We start from the raw sequence: 21,701 nt of genomic DNA on the forward strand, positions 1-21,701 counted from the left end.
TGGGACTCTTCAATTTGGAGAGGAAAAGAGTGATGGGAAATGGTCAAGGTTTACAAAATCTTGAAAGTGGTGAGTCAAGTGGATGCAGAACTAGTATTTACCAAATCCTACAATACTAGTTCTAGGGGACACTTTAATCACTTAAAACAGATTGACCAATTAAATGAAAATGCTATTTCACACAGCAGATAGTGAGCTTCTGGGATTGATAGTCACAGGAGGCAGACAGTACTGGCAGGTTCAAAAGGGATAGGGGAAAATTCATGTACAATGGATCCATAAAGAGCAGTAAAAGAAACAGGCAGGGATGTGCCTGGGATGGACTGCAGAAAGTGGCCAGGCTCGTGTGTGGTGCTAAAATTGCATGTCCTCTTGCCAGTTGCTACAGCAACTCACCTTAGCAGGAAAAGGCAATGAACTCTCCTGAGTCTCTTTGGGAGATAAACTATCTCAGGTGCTGTTATAAAAGTTTACAGACTTCCCCTGCAACATTTGCCTCTCTTCAAGACTTATGCTGTATGTCGGTAGAATGCTTTGAAGATGGCACAGTCCCTGACAGAAAAAAATCTAGTTTGCCTCGGCAGCTGGCTCTTGCTTCTTGACTGCCATATCTTTTGTGCTAGCTGTAAAGTGGTTGGGTAGAGCTGCAGGACAGGAGCCAGTGGTTCTTTTGTGAAGAAAAGATGTTTTCTGGAAGTAGTGTCACCTTCTGCTGGCTGCAACTTTAGGCTGTTGTAGCTGAAGGAAATCTTTGCTGAGTGTCTTGCACATGCTTAGAAACATGGTGGTGATAGAAGTGTCACCATTATAGTGTAGAAGGTTAATGGACTAAGTAGAATGGCTTATATACAGAGCAGAGAAGTGCAAGGATGGGACTAGTTTGACAACTAAGAAGGTGACTTCATCATTATGATGCCAAAATAAGGGAAAGAAGATGATGATGTAGGAACAAACATTTCACAAAACTATTACTCCCTATCTAACTTTCAAAGGTAAGTCTAGAAACTAAACTTCTTCACTCTGAACACTGTACATAATTGAGACAAATGTTGATTTTGTCACATACACTGTTTCCTATCTTAGGAAAAAATGGAAAGGGCACTTAATGTGCCCTTGGGAACAATTAGCCTTTTGTCCACCCCACTGGGAATAATGTCTTTGTGCTTTCTCTCCTTCGCAGCCACCAAACACTTTTATAGTCAAAACTCACTAATCAGTTAACATAGTTGCATCAATGAGAGAGTAGTGTGAGAGTAAAGAAAAGTGGAAAAAATGGGAGTAAAGTGTGCATGTTTACATTAAAAGGCTGATGCTCCTATTTCCATAGATAGAAGGTTGGTGTGCTCAGAAACCTCTCTGTTCTCCCATTCTCCAGTTATATCACTTGATTTATTAAAAGACTAACACTTCCTGCCAGCCTCTAGACAAAATAATGATGTATGGCAATGCTCTTCAGGTCCTCAAACTGACAAGGGGTTTGACCTTAGAAAGGAGGCCCTCTTTGGTAAGAGCCGAGAACTTTAGAGCAGCTAGGTAGGCACATGTTCTTTTAAGGTATGCTGCAAAAGCATTTCAGAGTAATTGTCACTGTGTGAGCAATCCCCAAAAGGTATAATTTTCTACAGATTGGGACTAGCACTATTCTACAATAAAACTTGTCTCTCTCCTTGTGATAGCTAACATAAGGATATTAAGTAATTTACAAGGGAACTGATCCAAAAAATTGTCTGGGTGTCTATTTTTTTTTGGGGGGGGGGAGTGGATTTCTTTTGTTGATCTGGTCAAACTGTCCTTGCAGAAATTAACCGAGACTAATAGTAGCTACGTAGCATCGTAGCTAGACCAGTAGCAGCATCGATGGCAGATAGATACATGTAAAATGCTGAAAAGATGGAAAAAAAGCTGAGAGCAACCTGCTACCTCTGCACCCCACTCCCACCCCCCCGAGCCGTGCAGCGTCAGGGTCAGCGCCAGCGCCCGTCCCTTCACCTCCAGACGATTTACTTCTGCGCCTACACCAGGCATCGCCGCCAGTACCTGTCTTCTCGTGATATTCCTTGCCCGGGGGAGGCTAACGAGCGGGGGGTGGTGCTGAGCACGCGCACCGGGCTGACTCCCTCCGCCCCGTGGCGGAAGCAAGCTAGCTTGCGTGCGACTATTAGCTGTGGTTGTTGTTAGGATGTCGGTCGCATGCACTGTGTCCCGCAAAGCGCTGCTGTCGCGGCCCAGGAGCGAGAGGGACTCACCGACCAAGGCGATGCGTAGGGGGCCGCAACGAGGCGACGAGGAGGAGGGGGAGCAGCTGCCGTGGCTGGGAGAGTGTGGGGGCGGCGAGCGAGAGGCGGAGGCGATGGCGCTTCCGAGCGACGAATGGCGGCGGCAGCCGCAGGAGTCGAAGGTGTTGGCGGCGGCCACGGTAGCTAGGGCAGAGGAGGAGCGGTTGGAGCGGTTGGAGCGGGAGCATTTCCGGAGGATCATCAACGCGTTCCGATACTACGGGTAACCGAAATGTGCTGCCTCACATACACGGCCATGTGGCCCAGCCCTGTGATGGCGTGTTGCCCTTATAAGTCCTGAAAAACAATAGTAGCTCCTACTGGCAAAGAAATGCACATGGTGTTTTGCGTAGTCGATTGTCGGGGAAATTTTTGAAAGACTCGTAAATTTGCAGAAGAAATAAGGTCGTCTGAAAGCACTGATAGATGCCATTTTGTTATAACTAGGTATCTAAGCATTTGTTGAGTCAGAAAAGTGCTGGATAGCCCTTTTAGGAATGAGATAAATGAAAGAAAAAAACCACCCAACCTCTGACTTGCTACATGAATCTATAGAATGAAGGAGAAAACATAAGTAATTCAAATGGTGGAGGAAAAAAACAGACTTGGCTGAAAAAAATCCAGTCCTTGACAGTATTTTGGGGAAAGGGAGGAGTTATTTTTTGCCTGGATCAGTTACACAATCAATTTCATAGTACTCGTAGTTGAGGCTGTTAAAAGAAGGCAATTTAATGCTTTAGTGGGGCCACCAAAACTCCAGCATGATCTGGTCTTGACCGTTATGATTCCTTCAGAAGCAATTGATTTTGAGGATCCTGCTTTCAGCTGCCCTATTTCCACTCCACATTCCAGTTTTTCTGTAGCCAAAGGTTACCATGATATTCAGCTGTTTTATCCCATTTAAATTGTATTTGTGAAATAATATGGCTATTTTTATGGGTTTGCGGGTTGATTGTTTACTAAGTTGCATCATTTTGTAGATCTATGTATTAGAGGTTGTGATCACCTGTGCTGGAAATGAGAGGCTGGGGATGGAGCTGTAAAACAGTTGTTAAAAGAGTGGTAATGTGGAACTAGAGCTTAAAACAATCATTTTGCCTATAAAATTATTGAGAACTTGTTCTCTAGTAAGGAATTATGAAGTCTGACCATTTTCTGATTTGAAAGAATTGGATAGTTGTAATTGGAGTAGCTTTGAGTGAATTCTTTGTATTTATAATACGTATTGCTGCTAAATATCTGAAGACTTTAATATTTTTTTTTTTTTTCTTCCTAGAACTAATATGCATGAACGGGTGAACAGAACAGAGAGACAGTTTAGATCTCTCCCAGATAGCCAACAGTGTCTTCTTCCTCAATTCCTTCCTCACCTTGATAAGATTCGGAAGTGTGTTGATCATAATCAAGAGATACTACAGACCATTGTCAATGACTGCATTCATATGTTTGAAAACAAAGAATATGGAGATGTATGTTAAAATGAACCTTTTCATACTTCAAAACTAAATTCTGTACTCTCTGGGATTTTCTAGCTCTGCCCTGGTTACATTTTTAAAGTTAATTTTTCAGTTGGCTATATAGACCATAAATGGTATTGTATATCTTATTGTAGGTTATTGTATGTTATGGCATCCTAAATTAGTTAGATTTTAGGTAGTCCAAGTATTCTGAATGTTAGCATTTGTAAAATTTAGTGCAATTTTTGCACTACTTATCTGCCTTTCAATGTGGCATCTAGCAAAAAAAAAAGTTGCACTCAGACTTAAAAGACTGTCAGTGATGGAAACTGAAGTCTTTTTTAGTATCTGCAGGCTAGGTACAGTTCTGGGCAGCTCTAGTGTGAGTTTTCCATGCTGTATCAGTAACGTAGAGGGATCTCCCTCTTATGGTGAGCAGTTCAGTCTCATCACTAGCGAAGTCCTGTTCTTTTCCTGAATAACTACTAGTTGTGCTCAGTTATGCCATACTGTATGTTGGTTTTGTGATTTGGACCCTGGTCTCTTGGGGGCTGAACTGAGACCACCAAGCTCAATCCATTTAAGAAGGCTGGATTTGAGCCCTGGTCCCAGAAGTGAGGGGTAAGTACTTTGTCAATTAAAACTCCCAACAGCTCTAATACCATGACTTTTTGTCTGTTTCTATTTTATTTTCTGTTTTTCCAAGATTAAAGATACTTGGTGCATTTTTCATTAATTATTTTTTTCCCTGCTTTAATTAGGGAAGAGGGAAGATTACACCAGCTTCGACGTTTGACATGGATAAATTAAAATCAACTTTGAAACAATTTGTGAGAGACTGGAGTGAAGAGGGGAAGCCTGAGAGAGATTCCTGCTATCAGCCAATCATTAGTGAAATTGTAAAGAACTTTCCAAAAGAAAGATGGTAAATAGTATTTTAAGACTTGCTTTTATGTGGGCATACACTGTTGTACAAAAATAACCAGAGTTTTTATGGAGTAAGAAAAGGCTTGGTTTTAAAAATACAGAAATTACTGTGAATGCTGTGGAATTCATTGTTTAATTGAGAAAGTTTGGTTTTAGTAGAAGGTATTGGAAAAGAGCAGAATCATAAAATTAACATGGAATTAAGCCAACAATAAAAACTCTTTTTTTTTTTTTTTTTTCCCGTGGCTTGATGTAACGGGGTCCATGATAACTTTTCATGTAATAGTCTTCAGGAGGTTTTGGAGTTAACCCAGTGGTGCTCAGTGAGTTAAAGTTTACAGGTTAGCAGACACTCGGAGTGCAGGTTCTGCAGATTAAGGGAAAGGCCCTTATGACAGCAGCAAGTATGAGTATTGCCCTTCTTGGTGGAAGGGGAAAGGAAGGAAGAAGATTCATAACCCTCAGTGTAGTTTTATTGCACTTAAAATTTATAATACAAATGCTTAACTTTAGCCTTGATTTCAGACAGATAATACAATGCAAGTCTTGTAAAATCTCTGTTGCGTGTGTACACGTACCTTTGTAACTGCATTGGCTTATTAAGAAATGCTACCAAAATAGTAATTGTTGTGGGGTTTTGTGCTGGTTTTGGGTGGGATAGAGTTAATTTTCTTCATAGTAGCTAGTATGGGGCTATGTTTTGGATTTGTGCTGAAAACAGTGTTGATAACACAGGGATGTTTTAGTTATTGCTGAACAGTGCAGAGTCAAGGCCTTTTCTGCTTCTCACACCACCCCACCAGCAAGGTGGGCTGGGGGTGCAGAAGAAGTTGGGAGGGGACACAGCTGGGACAGCTGACCCCAACTGACCAAAGGGATATTCCATATCATATGATGTCATGCTCAGCATATAAAGCTGGGGGGAGAAGAAGGAAGGGGGGACGTTCAAGAGTGATGGCATTTGTCTTCCCAAGTAACCATTACGCGTGATGGAGCCCTGCTTTCCTGGAGGTGGCTGAACACCTGCCTGCCGATGGGAAGTAGTGAATGAATTCCTTGTTTTGCTTTGCTTGCACACTCAGCTTTTGCTTTACCTATTAAACTGTCCTTATCTCAACCCACGAGTTTTCTCACTTTTCCGATTCTCTTCCCCCCATCCCACTGTGGGGGGAGTGAACGAGCGGCTGTGTGGTGCTTAGTTGCCGGCTGGGGTTAAACCACGACAGGTTTTTAAGGTAACTTTAAGTAGAAGTATACCGGTAGAATCTAGGAAGAAATTATTGCTGTAAGAATTCTATAGTTAATGTCTTTGCCATTTAGTCAGCCTGGTTATCATAAAGTACATTCCAGTTTCAATTTGACGCTCTTAAAATTGGAAAATTATCCAATACTGTGTGTGTTTTGATATCACTTGTGAGCTTTGTACTCATAAGCATAACAGGTCAGAGCTTAGATTTGATATAGCTGGGAGCTATTGTGGGTTTCCTTCGTTCTCAGTGATTACTAATAATTCACTTGTACCAATTTGAAAATACCTTCCACTAGCCATCTCTTAATTTTCATGAGTGGGGATTGCTAGTGGTGGCAGAATATGGTGTGGATTTTGATATGGTCAAATGGACGTGTCAGGTGGATTGCTTGGTTTCTTTTGCTTTGGGCTAACTTATCTCAAGGTGGATGCATCACTTAAGATGTTTTATTTGAAGATTAATTTTCTGCAGTACACTGAAAAATAAAACTTTAATACCCTTCCTTTGTTTGATGCAACACATTCAAGAATCTTCAATTGTAGAAAAAACTACAGTAAGTTTAGTTTTTACACATTTAGGTAAAACAATTTTTTAAAGAAATCTCCCTAGCTAGGAGATTACCTAGGAAAAGCACTAGAAATAGAGCTTCTTTCCTTTCTATGTCTGATAGTTTACATATAAACACTTGGTTACTGCCTCTTGGAAGATGTGATATTCAGCTGGATTTTGACCAAATGTAATCTTAATCTCTAAAACTGGTTTTGAATTTTGATTTCATGGAAATCCTCCTTTATTTCTTAGTTTATATAGATGGACAATGCCAATGTGTTGCATATCTGATATAAGACTTTAAAAGCCAAACAAGTTGGATAAAAAATGGAGGATGTGCTTAATTTGTAAGATACAGTGTATTTCTTGTGCCTGACAGGTCAAATCACTGTTCTAAAAGCAAAACTTCAACTTCTGTAACTAAAAAGCATAACTTTATAATTATTTCCTTGAATATGGTTATTTAAAGATTTACAAGAAGTAATTCAAGAATTATTGCTTTTACTCCTAACTCGTTGATCCTTCATAGGAAGTAGTAGTGCCATCTTTTTTTTTTTTTTTTAATAGAGTTTGTCTAGGAGAAGATCACATTTCCTTTCAGATATAGACCTTGTTTATTTCCAACCTTTTGTAATGTCACTAAATTACAATCGTGTGTTTTATCCTGGCTAAAGCTGAAGACAACCTTAGCTGTAGAGGGTTGCAAAATAGTAATGCTCAAAAACCTGCCCGTATTTAGCAGGCTACTTGAAACAAGAAACAGAAGCATCTTAATTTCATTTTGCAAAGGCAGTAATGCTGCATAAATTGGCTTATTCACTCTTTAACTGTTCCTCAATTTTTTTAATAGGTCTTCAGTGCTTAATAGCACCCTAGATGAGGTAAAAATGAATTAAATATTACAAATTATCTGATGTACCTCTAGTGTAGATCTATAGGAGAGGTTATAGTTCTATTTTGAAGATTAAAACTATTACTTTCAGCAGTTCACGTTTTGGGGTGGGTTTGTTTGTGGTTGTGTGTTGTTTTTTTTTTTTATGTTAACTTTTAAAGCTTTTGGTTATGGAAGAAGTAACTGATCTGAAGTCTTAGAGATGTATGACTGAAGTTGTAAAGTTTTGACTTGTACATTTATCATCAATAAACTTTATCTCAAAACTTCAGATTGGTATGAGGAAACAACATCCGGTAACAAGTTGTATGATTCTGGAGTCAACAGCTTTGTGCTACTTTACTAGGAATTCTGTTTTTGTTGTCTGTTGTCAGACACAACTAATGTGATACCGCTTCTGTCCCTGTTGTGATAGCTCTGAAATACCAGTTGGGTTTTTTTGTCTCAGTTTAGAACAGTCTCCATTACAAGTTTGAGTTTCTGTTGAATGAAATGTTTTGTATTCTAAAAATGTGTATTGCATGTGTATCTATTTAAAAGTTTAATATCTGTAATCATTATGGAGATGTGGTAGCACTTATGTAAAACCTCAGAACGGAATTAGAAAGTCTTGTTCAGGACTGGAAATTGGTAAATTATTGAAGAATATTAAAATATGTAATGCTTGCATTCTTCATATGTGGGTGACATTAGATGGTTCACTTTGGCTGTATGTGTAAGACCAGATTTCCGTGAATAGCCTTGCCCTTTGAGTCAGCATCTGTGCTATATTCACCCTTTTGCTTCCCATAGCAAGGAGTATAGAGGTCCAAATGGCAATAAATAGTTGCAAGATTATAGTCCTGTACTGTCAGTGATTCTTTGCTCTAGAGAGTATATTGCAAACTTGAGTATTATATTCTAAATTATAATTTCTTTTGTTATTTGGAATATTCTTTTTAGGAGATAAATCTTTTCAGTTTGGTGTGGGGGTGTGTTTGTTTTAAGAGTAAAGGTTGTATTGTATTGTGATACAACTGCTGGTTAGTTAGAATATGTATGTATTGCCTTTTCTCACAATATCACAGAATGGTTGGGGTTGGAAGGGACCTTTGGAGGTCATCTGGTCTAGCCCCCCTGCTCAAGCAGGGCCACCCAGGGCAGGTTGCATAAGACTATGTCCAGACAGCTTTTGAGTACCTCCTGAATTTTCTGCCTGGAAGAAGAGAATATTTTGAGATTCTCAGTTCTTGTATTTACTAGTTGCTCGACTTGGAAGGTGGGAAAGGTTGGCTTAAATCTCTCGGTAACCACACAACTGCTGGATGTCTTCCTGTAGTCTTCAACTTGATCTCTAGTTATGGGAAGTGAAGGGGCAGAGAATTGTGCTGTACTTTGGTTTAGGAAACCCTATGTTGCTTATGTGCTTGAGTGAAATCTGCGAACAGCATATTTAAAAACCCACAGTTGCTGAAAAGTTAACTACTTTCAAGTTTTTAGAATCTGAATTGCTCATGAGCTCATGTTTGCTTTGTGGTTCTGCTGTCAAAATACTTTTTTTATTGAGTATAACATGATGTAAGAAAGAACTGCGTTTCTGATTGCTAGAATACTAGTTATCAATGAACATTATAGAAGAATAAATGGTGATATGTGATCGTGTTCATTCTTTCTGCAAATCACTTGAGTATTTTAACTTGATAACTATAAAAGTTATTAGAAAAATATTTTTCTTAATTATGCACTATACTCTGAATAAGGATTACATAGGTGTAAGTACTTTTATTCTGTGCGAATATTATTTTGAGTCTTTTCTGTGGGTTTTTCTTTATACAATTAAGTGATCTGATCAGAACTGGCTCAGTTTGTCTTTAAAAAGTAATGTCATACAGGAAGTATATTATAACATTTAAGCATATGGGGGGAAAATGTTGGACTGGACCTCAATATGTTTTTGTTAAAGAGGTATATGATAGACTTAACTATTATTTTTGGTTTTTTTTGCAGGGATTTCTCCAAAGTTAATATCCTGGTACCTGGTGCTGGGCTAGGTAGATTGGCATGGGAAATAGCAATGCTTGGTTATGCTTGCCAAGGAAACGAATGGAGCCTCTTTATGCTCTTTTCTTCTAACTTTGTACTCAACAGGTACATAGCTTATGTTTTACTTGCTGTTTGAAACCTACAGGTACTAGGGAGGCAAAAGTATAAATGAGGAAAAACTTGAACAAATAAAGCTCTCGAGAAGAGATTTGTAAGTCCTAACAGACAACCACTTTTTAGAGTGTTTTGATGAAAAAATGAGTGGGGATAATTGGAGCAGGAAGCATTGTATTTGAGTAATGGGTAAGTCATTAGGCTTATAGTAGCAAGCATGGCTTTTAAGTTAAGAGATTTGAGATTTCTGGACTCTGCCACAGACTTCCTGCATAATCTTGAATAGGTTTTATGATTTTTATTTCAAATGTATTTCTGTAAAATGCACATCTATCTCAGGTATCAAATATGGCTTAATTAAGATATGCATGATACTTAGTGATGGTGATTAGTAACAGAGGAAACCTATTAATGAAAATGTTATATTCCATATTAAAATTTAAGGTACTGGTTCTACATTAAAAGCAACCAACAAAACATGCTGCACCACTTCTTAAGCAAGTTCTGTCACTTGAGTAATAGTTAAAATAATATGATAGTTCTACAATTAAACTGTGGTACTAAATTTGAATGTAGGGCAATAACATAAATTTCACTGTATAGGTTTAATTTAGAGTGACGTTTTTGTATTTGGTGTTCTGTCACTTGTACTGGAAATTATTGGTCTCACAATGAACTTAGAAGGAAGAAGGTAGTAAAATGTAATTGTTCTTGTAAGAATGAGGATGGGAAGATTATGGGTGGGCAAGTATGAAATGATATGCCTTTGAAAACACCTAAAATATTGGCTTATACTCTATTATCATGGTGTTTTGGAGCTCTGTTTGTGGACTGTTATTCTCTTATGCTAGGCATGGGAACAAAAAGATGATCCCAAATCTGTTATTGCTTACCTTTCAAATACAGACCAAGGGGAAGACATTATTTCTTATGGCTGCTGCGTGTCTGCTTAAGACAGTAGTGGTCACTGTAATGGAAATAGATATTTGCTATAGATTTATTTGCTCTTTCCTTGCATTATTCATAAATTATTATCATCTGGTGATGAAATTGCATGTTACAGTTGCGTTGATCTAATGTCTTGCAGCTACTGAAAGGAGGAGGTCATGTTTTTTCTTATCCCTAGCTATGCAGCCCTACCAGCTCTTACGTTCTTTAGAACTTTTGAAATGATTCAGAGCAGTATAAAATTATTTAGTTCCCCTATTTGGCAGCACTGGTTAGCTGTCATGTTGGTTGAAACCAGAATGTTAACTGGTTTTTGTCTTCCTTACATATGCAGTCTTTGGCCCGTATGTGCAATTCTCTTGAAAATTCATGCTTGGCTTATTCTAGTACTCCATAATTCTTAGCATCTAATGTTAATGTGGTGTTTCCTATTAGTATAAAATGTATTTAGCAAAAAGGTATTGTCTTGGTTTTGGCTGGGATAGAGTTAAATTTCTTCCTAGTGCTGTGTTTTGGATTTAGTATGAGAAGAATGTTGATAACACACTGATGTTTTTAGTTGTTGCTAAGTATCCTGCCAGTGAAGGACTTCTCAGCTTCCCATGCTCTGCCAAGTGCACAAGAGGCTGGGAGGGAACATAGCTGGGACAGCTGGCCAACGGGGTATTCCATACCATATGACATCATGCTCAGTATATGAATGGGAGGCGTGATCCAGGAAGTAGCGATCGTTGCTTGGTTATCGGTCAGCGCGGGTGGTGAGCAGTTGCATTATGCATCACTCACTCTGTATATTCTACCATTATTATTATTATTTTCCCTTCCTTTTCAGTTCTGTTAAACTGTCTTTATCTCAATCCATGAATTTTACTTTTTTTTTTTTTCCGATTCTCTCCCCCATCCCACTGTGGTGGAGGGAGTGAGCAAGCGGCTGTGTGGTGTTTGGCTGCTTGCCAGGTTAAACCACAACAGGTATATATGTGTTATATTTGCTAACAGTATTTAATTTTAGACAGCAAAATTGAGTGTTGCTCAGCTGCTGTAACCTTCATCTTTCCTGGGCAAGTTATCGATTACAAGTTTTGTTATTAGCATGGAAGACAATACAGAACTGCTAACTTGACTTTGACTTTCAGTCAGTTCAGTTGAGGTGCAGGCATTCCTTTCTGTGAGATTTAACCTTGGGATGTCTATTAAGAAGGTTTTGGGGACTTTTGAGATCTATTATTTTAGTCTTAAGTGACTGTTCCCAGTTAGCCTTCTGAAATTGACATGTTTGCCTTCCTGGAACTGGAAGAAACAACAATGAACAACATGAGCTGAAGATATCATTACCCGATATGTGTACTGTACCTATTAGAAAGAAGTGCCTCACGCTCTACTACTTTAACAATTTAACTCCCTACCTATATTTTTCATTAGAAGGATGGTAGCTGTAAAGGACTGCAATACTTAAGTTTGAGATATAAATTATCAAAGCTGGAAAGGGGAGGTTTTCAAACTTGAATATGGAGAGGGTTTGGCCTTTTATATTAAATAGGGAATTGCTGCTGGAACTGTTGAAGTCTACACATACATATTATGCTCAAAAATGAGAAGTGCTGGAAGGTGTGTGTTCCCTTATAGCTCAGAAAAGATTTCCTTTGTTATCTATTCTGGTCTCTTAGTTTCTTTGCCTTGCTTTTCTGAAAATTTCATTGTTTTACAGAAATGTTCTGAGGATAATACAAATTGACTGTGAGCACACAAAGAATGCTGAAATAGTTAACAAAAAAAAAGAGTTAATCTATCAAATGTTAAGTCAGCCAAAATAGACATGTCTTGCTTGAAGGAAACAAGGCCTATGTTGTCAGGGTTATTTCCCTGTTTGTTTTCTTTGACTGATTGCATATATCTGATTGATATTTATATATCCATTATGTATGGAGACAGTTGATGAACTTGATATACTGTTGTTCAAATACAGTTAACTCTTGTTTTTACTGAGAAAACTAAATACTACATGGAGATGGTAAAAAATTTTTATTTCAAAAACTTTACCTCAGATGGTTTCTATCCACGAGCCAAGAGTGCATTTTCTATAATCTGGTAGACTGCTTACATTTTAAAAAGTGCTTTTTGACAACATCTGTCTCATAAAATGCATATCCTCTGTTATCTCTGAATATCTAGTTATATATGTGTAACATAGCTTTAGTAAGTGGCCTTGACTGCAGAATTTGGTGGTGATGCATGGGAGAGAAAATTGGGTTTGTTTTTTTTTTTTTTGTTGTGGTTTAACCCAGCAGGCAGCCAAACACCACACAGCCACTCGCTTGCTCCCCCTCCCCCAGTGGGATGGGGGAGAGAATAATAAAAAAAAAAAAAAAAGTAAAATTTGTGGATTGAGATAAAGACAGTTTAATAGAACAGAAAAGGAAGGGAAAATAATAATAATGACAGAATATACAAAGTGAGTGATGCACAATGCAATTGCTCACCACCCACCGACTGATGCCCAGCCAGTCCCCAAGCAGCAATCGCTGTTTCCCAGCAAACTCCCCCTAGCTTATATACTGAGCATGATGTCATATGGTATGGAATACCCCATTGGCCAGTTTGGGCTAGCTGTCCTGGCAATGCTCCCTCCCAGCCTCTTGTGCACCTGGCAGAGCATGGGAAGCTGAGAAGTCCTTGACTTAGTGTAAACACCACTTAGCAACAACTGAAAACATCAGTGTGTTATCAACATTCTTCTCATACTAAATCCAAAACACAGCACTATACCAGCTACTAGGAAGAAAATTAACTCTATCCCAGCTGAAACCAGGACAGGTTTCTTTTGGGTTTTTTTGTTCGTTTTGTTTTTTTTTTTTTTTTTTTTAAATTACGAATTGTTTGCAGGACTGGGAAAAGCTTTTTATACTTTAATCCTATTTTCATCACTTCTTAGAGTAAGTGTTCATTTAGTTAATCATGTCAATCCACAAATAAATAAAAATATGTTTGCTTAGCATAATTGCAGTACTCCAGATGTTATTAACTTAAAATGACATATAGTGAAAAGCTACTGTGCTTTGTGAAAAGGTGAAATTTATTAATTTTTAGAAATTTAAATGCATCATTTCATTTTGCATCTGAAAAATGCTTTTGTTTTGCTGTGCTTCAAAACCCCTGTGATTATGGTTCAGGAAAGGCAGAAGAGTCTAGAATGAGAACAAATATTCCCAAGGAAATTTAAGACAAGCATGGGACTATTGTTTCTTTTTTTAATAAACAAAAAAAGGCAACCCCAAAAGGCTTAGCTTTTCTGGATATACTGAATCACAAATTTCATCCATCCCACAGAAAGAATTGGGTTTGGTAAGCCCCTTAGAAAAGTTCTAGCTTTAGCATTAACTTTATCAATAAAACAGTGGATGTTGGTGAAAGTCTTTTTATGTATCATTTTATATTCAAGACACCTACATTTCTAGATAATACATAAACAATTAATTGAAACTGAATTGTTCTGACTTCCATGTTTTGTAGATGCTCTGAAATTAACTCATGTAAGCTTTATCCCTGGATTCATCAGTTTAGCAATAACAGAAGATCTGCTGATCAGATACGACCAATTTATTTCCCTGATGTTGACCCTCACAGTCTTCCTTCTGGTTCAAACTTCTCTATGACGGCAGGAGATTTTCAAGAAATTTACTTTGAGTGTAGTGAGTAAATGCAAATATTTAGTCTTTCCATGTAATTATCTTTAGTGTATTTGTTATGAGACAATAAGAAATTATTACAAATAGAGTGGAACTGTATTTGTAATTAAGCAAAAAAAGTACCAACTACAGCAAGATTTTCTTATTCCAAATCAGCTTTTCTTTTTTTTTTTTTAATTTTTTTTTTTAATAACTAAAAAGAAAAACCCCAACATACAGATATTTGCTGTAGCTAACTACTTGCCTAACAGATCTTTGTTGCAGTATCTTTCAGAATAAAGACAATATGGCAAAGTTAGGGAAAGGTTTACTTGATTTTTTTAAAAAAGTGATGTTAAGGAAGTGAACAATGTAATTAATGCATTCTTGGTTTGGGGGGGGGGAATATTTTTTGTTAATTTTCTGTTGTAAAAGCAAAGCAAACTTTTTTGTTAGTAGTTAATTATAAATGAAACAAATATATGCTTATTGACTGTCAGTAGCAAGTATTTCAGGGGCATGTTATGGGGATGATAATTATTAAAGATTGAGACTTCCCATCAGTACAAATACCCTTACTTTTCCTGGTTATATCAGACTAATCGTGCTGTCTTCATTGCAGCTATAAAGTAGTCTTTGTATGACTAACCTAATGTTGAATTAATCTGCAGAAGATGACCTTGTTTAGCACATACCAATTATACATTTATTCTTTGATCGAAGAATAGCACTTATCCAGGTTTTTTTCTTTCATATCCTTTAAAGGTCCCTTTCAACCCAAACTATTCTATGATATGTAGTCTAACACTTCAGGTCCTAGTAGAGCAAATAATAAGAAACATGAAGTATGCCTATTTAGAGGTCACTAATTTTTTTTTTCCTCACATAGTATTGGATTATCACCAAGGACTTCTGTTTTCCAATTCCACATCTCTGTCCTTGTTGGACCCATATTTCATTATGATGAAAAATAACTAGCTTTTGATCTGCCCCTTTTTTGTGCAGCTAGGCTTCCAGATATTTTCTTGTAGGATGCCTTCCTTATATAATTGCTTAATTTTCTGCAGATTCTGTCTTGTTAGGATATCTGATGCTGGTGATATTCCCCCCCCCCCCCCCCCCCAAATTTACAGAACTTAAACTTTTACAATTTCAGAGATGCATGTTTAGACAAAAACAGACTCATGCTTTAAAAGGTAGTTCTTGAAAGATCTTGCTTGTTAAATACGGTAGTAAAAAACAATTGGAGAAACATTCAGATACTGGATAAAATATTTTAAAGTTACATGGGTTGTAAAAGTACACTTTAGTGTATAGGCTTGTATTGTTCTAGATTTTAATGTAACTGGAGAGTCCCAAAGCTGCTGGGTATTTTTGCATTTCTATTTTTAACAGTTGTGGTAATGAAGTTCATAGAACAGGCAAGTATTAGCACGTTTGGGCCTTCATATATTATAATATATATATGTTACAGTAATTATGTTTTATATGATATGCAAATAATTATTTCATAAAATACATATAGATATGTATGCATTAATATTTTAGATTTTTTTTTCAAAATATAGACCCCACAAACCCAAATTTAACTGTCCATCATTTATGTAAAACAATGTTTTGCATTTAGTTTCTGGTAAACATGAGAAGTCTTCAACTCTTATTATTAATTGAAGTAAATCCTGAGTGTAAAATAAATATCAGTGTTAAATGATACATTGAAACATTGAAAATAATATCTGTATATGATATTCTTTTTGTGCAGATACATGGGACTGCATAGCAACTTGCTTCTTTATAGATACAGCACATAATGTTATTGATTATATTGATACAATATGGAAAATACTAAAGCCTGGAGGAATATGGATAAATGTAGGTAAGTGTGACCAGTCTCTTTTTTCACAAACTCGACTTCTGTTTCCTCACATACTAGGCACCTAGTACCTGAAGAGAGTTGTGGGGATGAAAGTGTCTGTGCTGAAAATCCTGCGGAGCTAGGGCTTTCAAATTGTCTCAGGCCTGTTCAGAATATGTCCAGATGTGTGTTAGTTATAATCATGTTAACACCACGTGATTTTTTTTTTTTTTTTAAATAGAGAAGCAAAGCTGCCCAGTGCCAGCTTTCACATTCATGTGTCACACATTTAAGTTTGACAAATGTAGTGTCCTATATTCTTTTCGCTGGTTTTCTAAGAAAGTAGACCTTATTCTGTCTGTTAATACATCCTTCTTATTTTTCTTAATCTGTTGTCTAATTTGTACTATGTTTGTAAGTAGAATAAGGCATAAGAGCTTTGGCTCAAAAGAAGAGAGACTTAAAACTTTTGCCATGGTAAGGGAAAGGCAAACCAAACTTGGGTATTAAACATTTTGTATAGTACCAATTGGTAGTCAGTCACTGCACCAGTCCTGGGCAGTCACAGAACGTGAACATAGCTCTTGAATAGCCCACAGCATGTCCTGTCTCCTATTCTGTAGAGAGAGCAGTGATGCTAGACTGAAATTAATTTATAAAAATCATATTTGAGTGATAGAAATATGTATTTTTTTGTCTGTATTTGAATGTTGTGGGTCTGGATATTAGCATTCTTAACACTTTCAGTATGTACTTCTGATTAAAAAAAAAAAAAGGTTTTGCTTTTTTTTAATAGCTATTTTCATTGTGTCTTTGTACTGTAGGTCCTCTCCTTTACCATTTTGAAAACTTGGCAAACGAACTTTCTATAGAATTAAGCTATGAGGATATAAAAAATGTTATACTGCAGTATGGATTCCATATAGAGGTAAGATGATGCTGCAATTCGGAATGAATAGTATTGGTGTAAACAGAATGAACTTCTTCATACAAACCTTTACCTTAAATGTACTTCAATTTAATGGCTAGGCTAATAACTTTTAAGAGAGTTAAATATTTATGGTTGTATTGCAACTTTTTATTTTCGTTGTGGTTGGTGGTTTTTGGTTTTTTTTTGGGTTTTTTTTGGGTGTTTTTTTTTTTTCTTCTTAACTTGTGTAGATAAACTGTGAAATCTGTTGGTAGAAAGTATATAGCAATTTCTTACGGAGAGAAATTTCTATGGTGGCTGTAGAGAAAGTATTTTGAAGACTTCTGATTTTTACTTTCAGGTGGAGAAAGAATCTGTATCATCAACATACACTGTGAATGAACTCTCTATGATGAAATACTACTATGAATGCGTGTTGTTTGTGGTGAGAAAACCAGAATAGAAGTGGGTTTGGATAGGTTAATCAGAAAGAAATGCTGGCTCGAATGCTAAAATTGAGAACAAAACAGACTGGGTGATGTCTGGACAAATCAGTGGTGCCTTCTTACGCCTAATAGGATTTAGATAGCATCTATTTTCTTAACATCATCCAGACGTGTAGTGTGCCATGCATATTTGTAATGTATTATTGAAAACGGAGGGGGAAATGTTCACATACACTATCTTTATGTTTTGGAATGCGTTTAAAAAAAAAAAAAGCAACATTTTCATGTGTATAAAATTTAATGTTTCCCCTAACCAGGCTAGTCCTCCATAAATGCTGCCTCATTTTTTCAGAAATTTATAATTATTTTCTTTTTTCTATTTTCTGATGTTAGGGATGCATAGTGGTATTTAGTGTACTAGCTGTGTCACAGTTCAGAGAAGTATTTCTAAACGTACACTTAAATTATGAAGTCTGAAATGGGTTGAAAAATTGTAAAATTATTCTTGACATATAATTATCAGAACTGTTACAGCATTTTCTGTGGAACTGGAAATAGTGTAAATAGGAACAAAGTAGACTATTGTATGAATTCTAATCTTTGAGTCTGACTGACTGTACCACTGTTAACCATTTACTCAAAACACAATCTGTAGACAATTTGAAATACTATGTGAAAGCATAGTATCAAATGAAGAAAAGCAGCATGTCACAGAGGAGCAGTAAATTAACCTCAGTTCAGGAATAACACAAATTCTGATGAATCTTAGTGTTGAAACTGAAATATTGGATGCTTTGCAGACTTAAAATATATTGATCTTTTGACTCACCTACCTATTGCTTATGCCAAAGCTGTGGAAGCAATATTTTTGTTTAAGAGAACTTTCTGTTTAATTATCTTTTACTTTGAGTTCTTTTCTTTTTTAAAATTAGTAGTATAGCTGAGTTATCCATGCTGTGAAGAGGTGGTGGGACATAGGAAAAGCCTTTTTTTGGTTTGGTTTTTTTTTGTGGGTTTTTTTTTTTTTTTTAAAAGGCACGTAAATAATATGTGCTGTAACCAAACCATCTCCTTATCAGAGTCAGCATATACAGGTCAATTGGTAGATAATTTGTTTGTGACTTGAAGGCAGTTTACCCATGCTACCTTAAGATCTACCTCTCTTGGTTTCCTTATCCTAACCTCTTGCTTCCTTATCCTAATGTTTTTCCTGGCAAATGAGGTTTAGGTGGATATTCAATCTACAAATCCTGGTATTACACAAGAGAGACAGATGCCTGCTCCAAGAAAGACCTATTTAAAGCTGAAACACTACCATTATAACAAATTTTTAAAAAGCCAAAAAAACCCAACAAAACCCAAACAAAATAAAACCCCACAAACAAACAAGAAAACAAAAACCCTTGCACACCACAAAAAAAGAAATTTTTTTTCCTTTAATTTCCTTATTGTACTACTTACTCTTTCTTTTTTTCCTATGAACTTGGATACTTTGCCTTTATTATGGTGGTTTGTTTTTTTTTTTCTCTTAGATAAAATGTGGTTAGTGTTTAATTTGATCTTTCAAGCTCCTTGAAATAAGGCAAGGTTAGGTAAACATTGATTATGCAATTGCTGAGTAGTTACATCTGTAATACTGCCCAACTTATGTCTCTTTTAACCAGTCTGTAGTTACTCTTAAAATGTGGTGTTCTTGTTTTTACAAGTAGACAATTGAACTCTGGCATTCTGGTTGAATCTCAATATCCTTTGTTCTCTTGGTTTTCTTCTTCACTACCCCACACTGTCAAAAGTGCCATTTTTTGCACTGCTTTTGGAAAAAATATATATTTTCTTTTTATTGACTTAAATCAGGTGTATAGTGATGTGCTTCTGTTTTAAATTTAGAAAATACCGATTTTTTTCTGATGCTTTCCTTTTGAAGTATAACAGTTACATTAAGAGTTGGAAGCAGAATAATCTTATGAATTACTTGTATGAGTTAGTGTTTTACCTGCAGTCCTATTTATGAGTTCTTAAAAATCATTATTTGTATTTTTATGGACAGGGATAATTGTGTATTATTCTGTGTGACTCCATTCTTTTCTTCAATTGTACACACAGGAAAAAAACTGCATAACTTGTTTAGCAGTTGAAGCCAAGATAATTTAGGTCACTTAAACTGTATGTGGTGTTGTAATTGTGCAAAATAAAATGCTGCATAATCTGCGGAGTAATACTTCTTTATATGGAGTAAGTTTGACAAATGTAAAGTGTCCTGTATTTTTATTTACATGTAGTACATCATAAAATCAGTTATGATGATAATGTGTATAATAGGCTTGATTTTTTTTTTCTTTGATGTAAAAGTTTGCAGTATGACTTGATGACTCATCTTTGATTTTTATCATTTACTCAATGCTAAGATTTTATTTTTGTCTTTTTTTTTTTTAATTATTCTTGGTATGTAATCAACTATTGCATTAAAATTCCCAGGAATGTCAGAGTTGTCTGACAGTTCTGAAGTGTTTTGTTGAACAAGTGTCTTGTGGAAACATTATGACCAAGAATTTCCCTGAGAGGTTTTTCCAACTTCCTGGGGTGCTGCAAAAACCTCTGCCTCCTAAATGTTGCAGCATGTCATGTAGCCTATGGCGCCAAGCCAACAAATGGAACCTTGTGGATGGTGTTTACTACAGGCTGCCCAAACAAGCGGAGCCTCTTGACAAAGTGTTCTTACTTCAACTATGCGAAGCATCACACTTGCAGGCTCTGATCCTGCTGGGGAACTTGTATTGCCCTGACATCTGCTGGAAAAACAGCACAGCAAGCTATAAGCAGTCCACAAGATTCTTGGAGTGCATCGAGGATTATTTCTTAATCCAGGTAATAGACAGCCTCATGGGGGAAAAGCATTACTAGACCTGTTGCTCACAAACACTGATGAACACATTAGAGATGTCAAGACTGGTGGCAGCCTGGGCTGCAGTGATCATGCCCTGCTGGAATTCACAATCATGAGGGATAGGGGCCAGGTGAAGAGTAGAGTCAGGACCCTGAATTTTAGGAGAGCAAACTTTCAGTTGTTTAAGGGACTGGTGAATGGGGCCCCCTCAGGTACAAAGGAGCAGAACAGAGCTGGCAGCTCTTCCCATGTATTGGAAATGAGGCAAGGAAGGCAGGAGTCTAGCATGGCTGAGTAAGGACTGCCTGGTCAAATGAAACTGTAAGAAGGAAATGCACAGGCAGTAGAAGCAGGGACATGTATCCTGGGAAGAATATAGGGACGCTACCCCGATGGGTAGGGATGGGATCAGGAAAGCTAAGGCACAGTTGGACCTGAATTGGGCAAGAGATAAAAAGAATAATAAGAGGGGCTTTTACAGGTACGTTGGCCAGAAAAGGAAGATTAAAGACAATGTACACCATACCACACCCCCCTGTAAGTAAGTGTTGTGGTTTAACCCAGCAGGCAGCCAAACACCACACAGCTGCTCACTCACTCCCCCCTCCCCCAGTGGGACAGGGAGAGAATCGGAAGGGTAAGAGTGAGAAAAACTCGTGGGTTGAGATAAATACAGTTTAATAGAACAGAAAAGGAAGGGAAAATAATAACAACAATGATAATGATAGAATATACAAAATGAGTGATGCACAATGCAATTGCTCACCATCCGTGCTGACCGATGACCAAGTAGCGATCGCTACTTCCTGGAACACGCCTACCATTCATATACTGAGCATGACGTCACATGGTATGGAATACCCCATTGGCCAGCTGGGCCAGCTGTCCCAGCTATGCTACCTCCCAGCCTCTCGTGTGCTTGGCAGAGCGTGGAAGCTGAAAAGTTTATTTTTTTTTTATTGCAGTTTTCAATGATAATCTCTCTTCCCACATCTCTCAACCCCCTGAACTTCAAGGCAGGGACTAGGGGAATGAAGTACCTCCCATTGTAGGAGAAGATCAGGTATGAGACCACCTGAGGAACCTGAACCTACACAAGTTCATGGGACCTGACAAGATATGTCCCAGCGTCCTGAGGGAATTGGCTGATTTAGTTACCGAGGCCTTTGCGGTCCCTAACAATGTTCTTGTAAATTGGAGAGATATGGATTTGATGGATGGATTAGTCGATGGGTAAGGAATTGGCTGGATGGCCATGTCCAAAGAGTCATAGTCAATGGCTCAGTGTCCAAGTAGAAACCAGTAATGAGTGGTGTCCCTCAAGGGTCCGTACTGGGACCAACACTATTTAATATCTTCATTAACAACATAGACAGTGGGATTGAGTGCACCCTCAGCAAGTTTGCAGATGATACTGAGCTGAGTGGTGCAGTTGATTCGCTTGAAGGAAGGGATGCCATCCAAAGGGACCTTGACAGGCTTGAGGAGTATGAGAATGTGAACCTC

The 21,701-nt window shown here is 37.3% G+C and overlaps 1 protein-coding gene across 1 annotated transcript; it reads left to right on the forward strand.

Annotated features, from left to right (window-relative positions):
- Positions 1-2,054: 2,054 nt before the first annotated feature.
- LOC142074769 (carnosine N-methyltransferase-like) lies at positions 2,055-18,743 on the forward strand. The gene is made up of 8 exons (XM_075135636.1): positions 2,055-2,499; positions 3,553-3,745; positions 4,495-4,658; positions 9,338-9,478; positions 13,946-14,124; positions 15,863-15,976; positions 16,780-16,883; positions 17,227-18,743. The coding sequence occupies exons 1-8, from the start codon at positions 2,180-2,182 to the stop codon at positions 17,326-17,328; spliced, it is 1,317 nt and encodes a 438-aa protein (XP_074991737.1). The 5' UTR covers positions 2,055-2,179; the 3' UTR covers positions 17,329-18,743.
- Positions 18,744-21,701: the final 2,958 nt, after the last annotated feature.

The sequence above is a fragment of the Calonectris borealis genome, chromosome W, assembly GCF_964195595.1.
Source record: "Calonectris borealis chromosome W, bCalBor7.hap1.2, whole genome shotgun sequence".
Lineage (NCBI taxonomy): Eukaryota > Metazoa > Chordata > Aves > Procellariiformes > Procellariidae > Calonectris > Calonectris borealis.

Bases quoted from the DNA above. Each gene is read 5' to 3' on its own strand.
- LOC142074769 (XM_075135636.1), top strand. From the start codon at position 2,180: ATGTCGGTCGCATGCACTGTGTCCCGCAAAGCGCTGCTGTCGCGGCCC. The intron at 9,479-13,945 runs GTACATAGCTTA...CATGTTTTGTAG, and splicing joins TCTAACTTTGTACTCAACAG to ATGCTCTGAAATTAACTCAT. The intron at 15,977-16,779 runs GTAAGTGTGACC...TTTGTACTGTAG, and splicing joins AGGAATATGGATAAATGTAG to GTCCTCTCCTTTACCATTTT.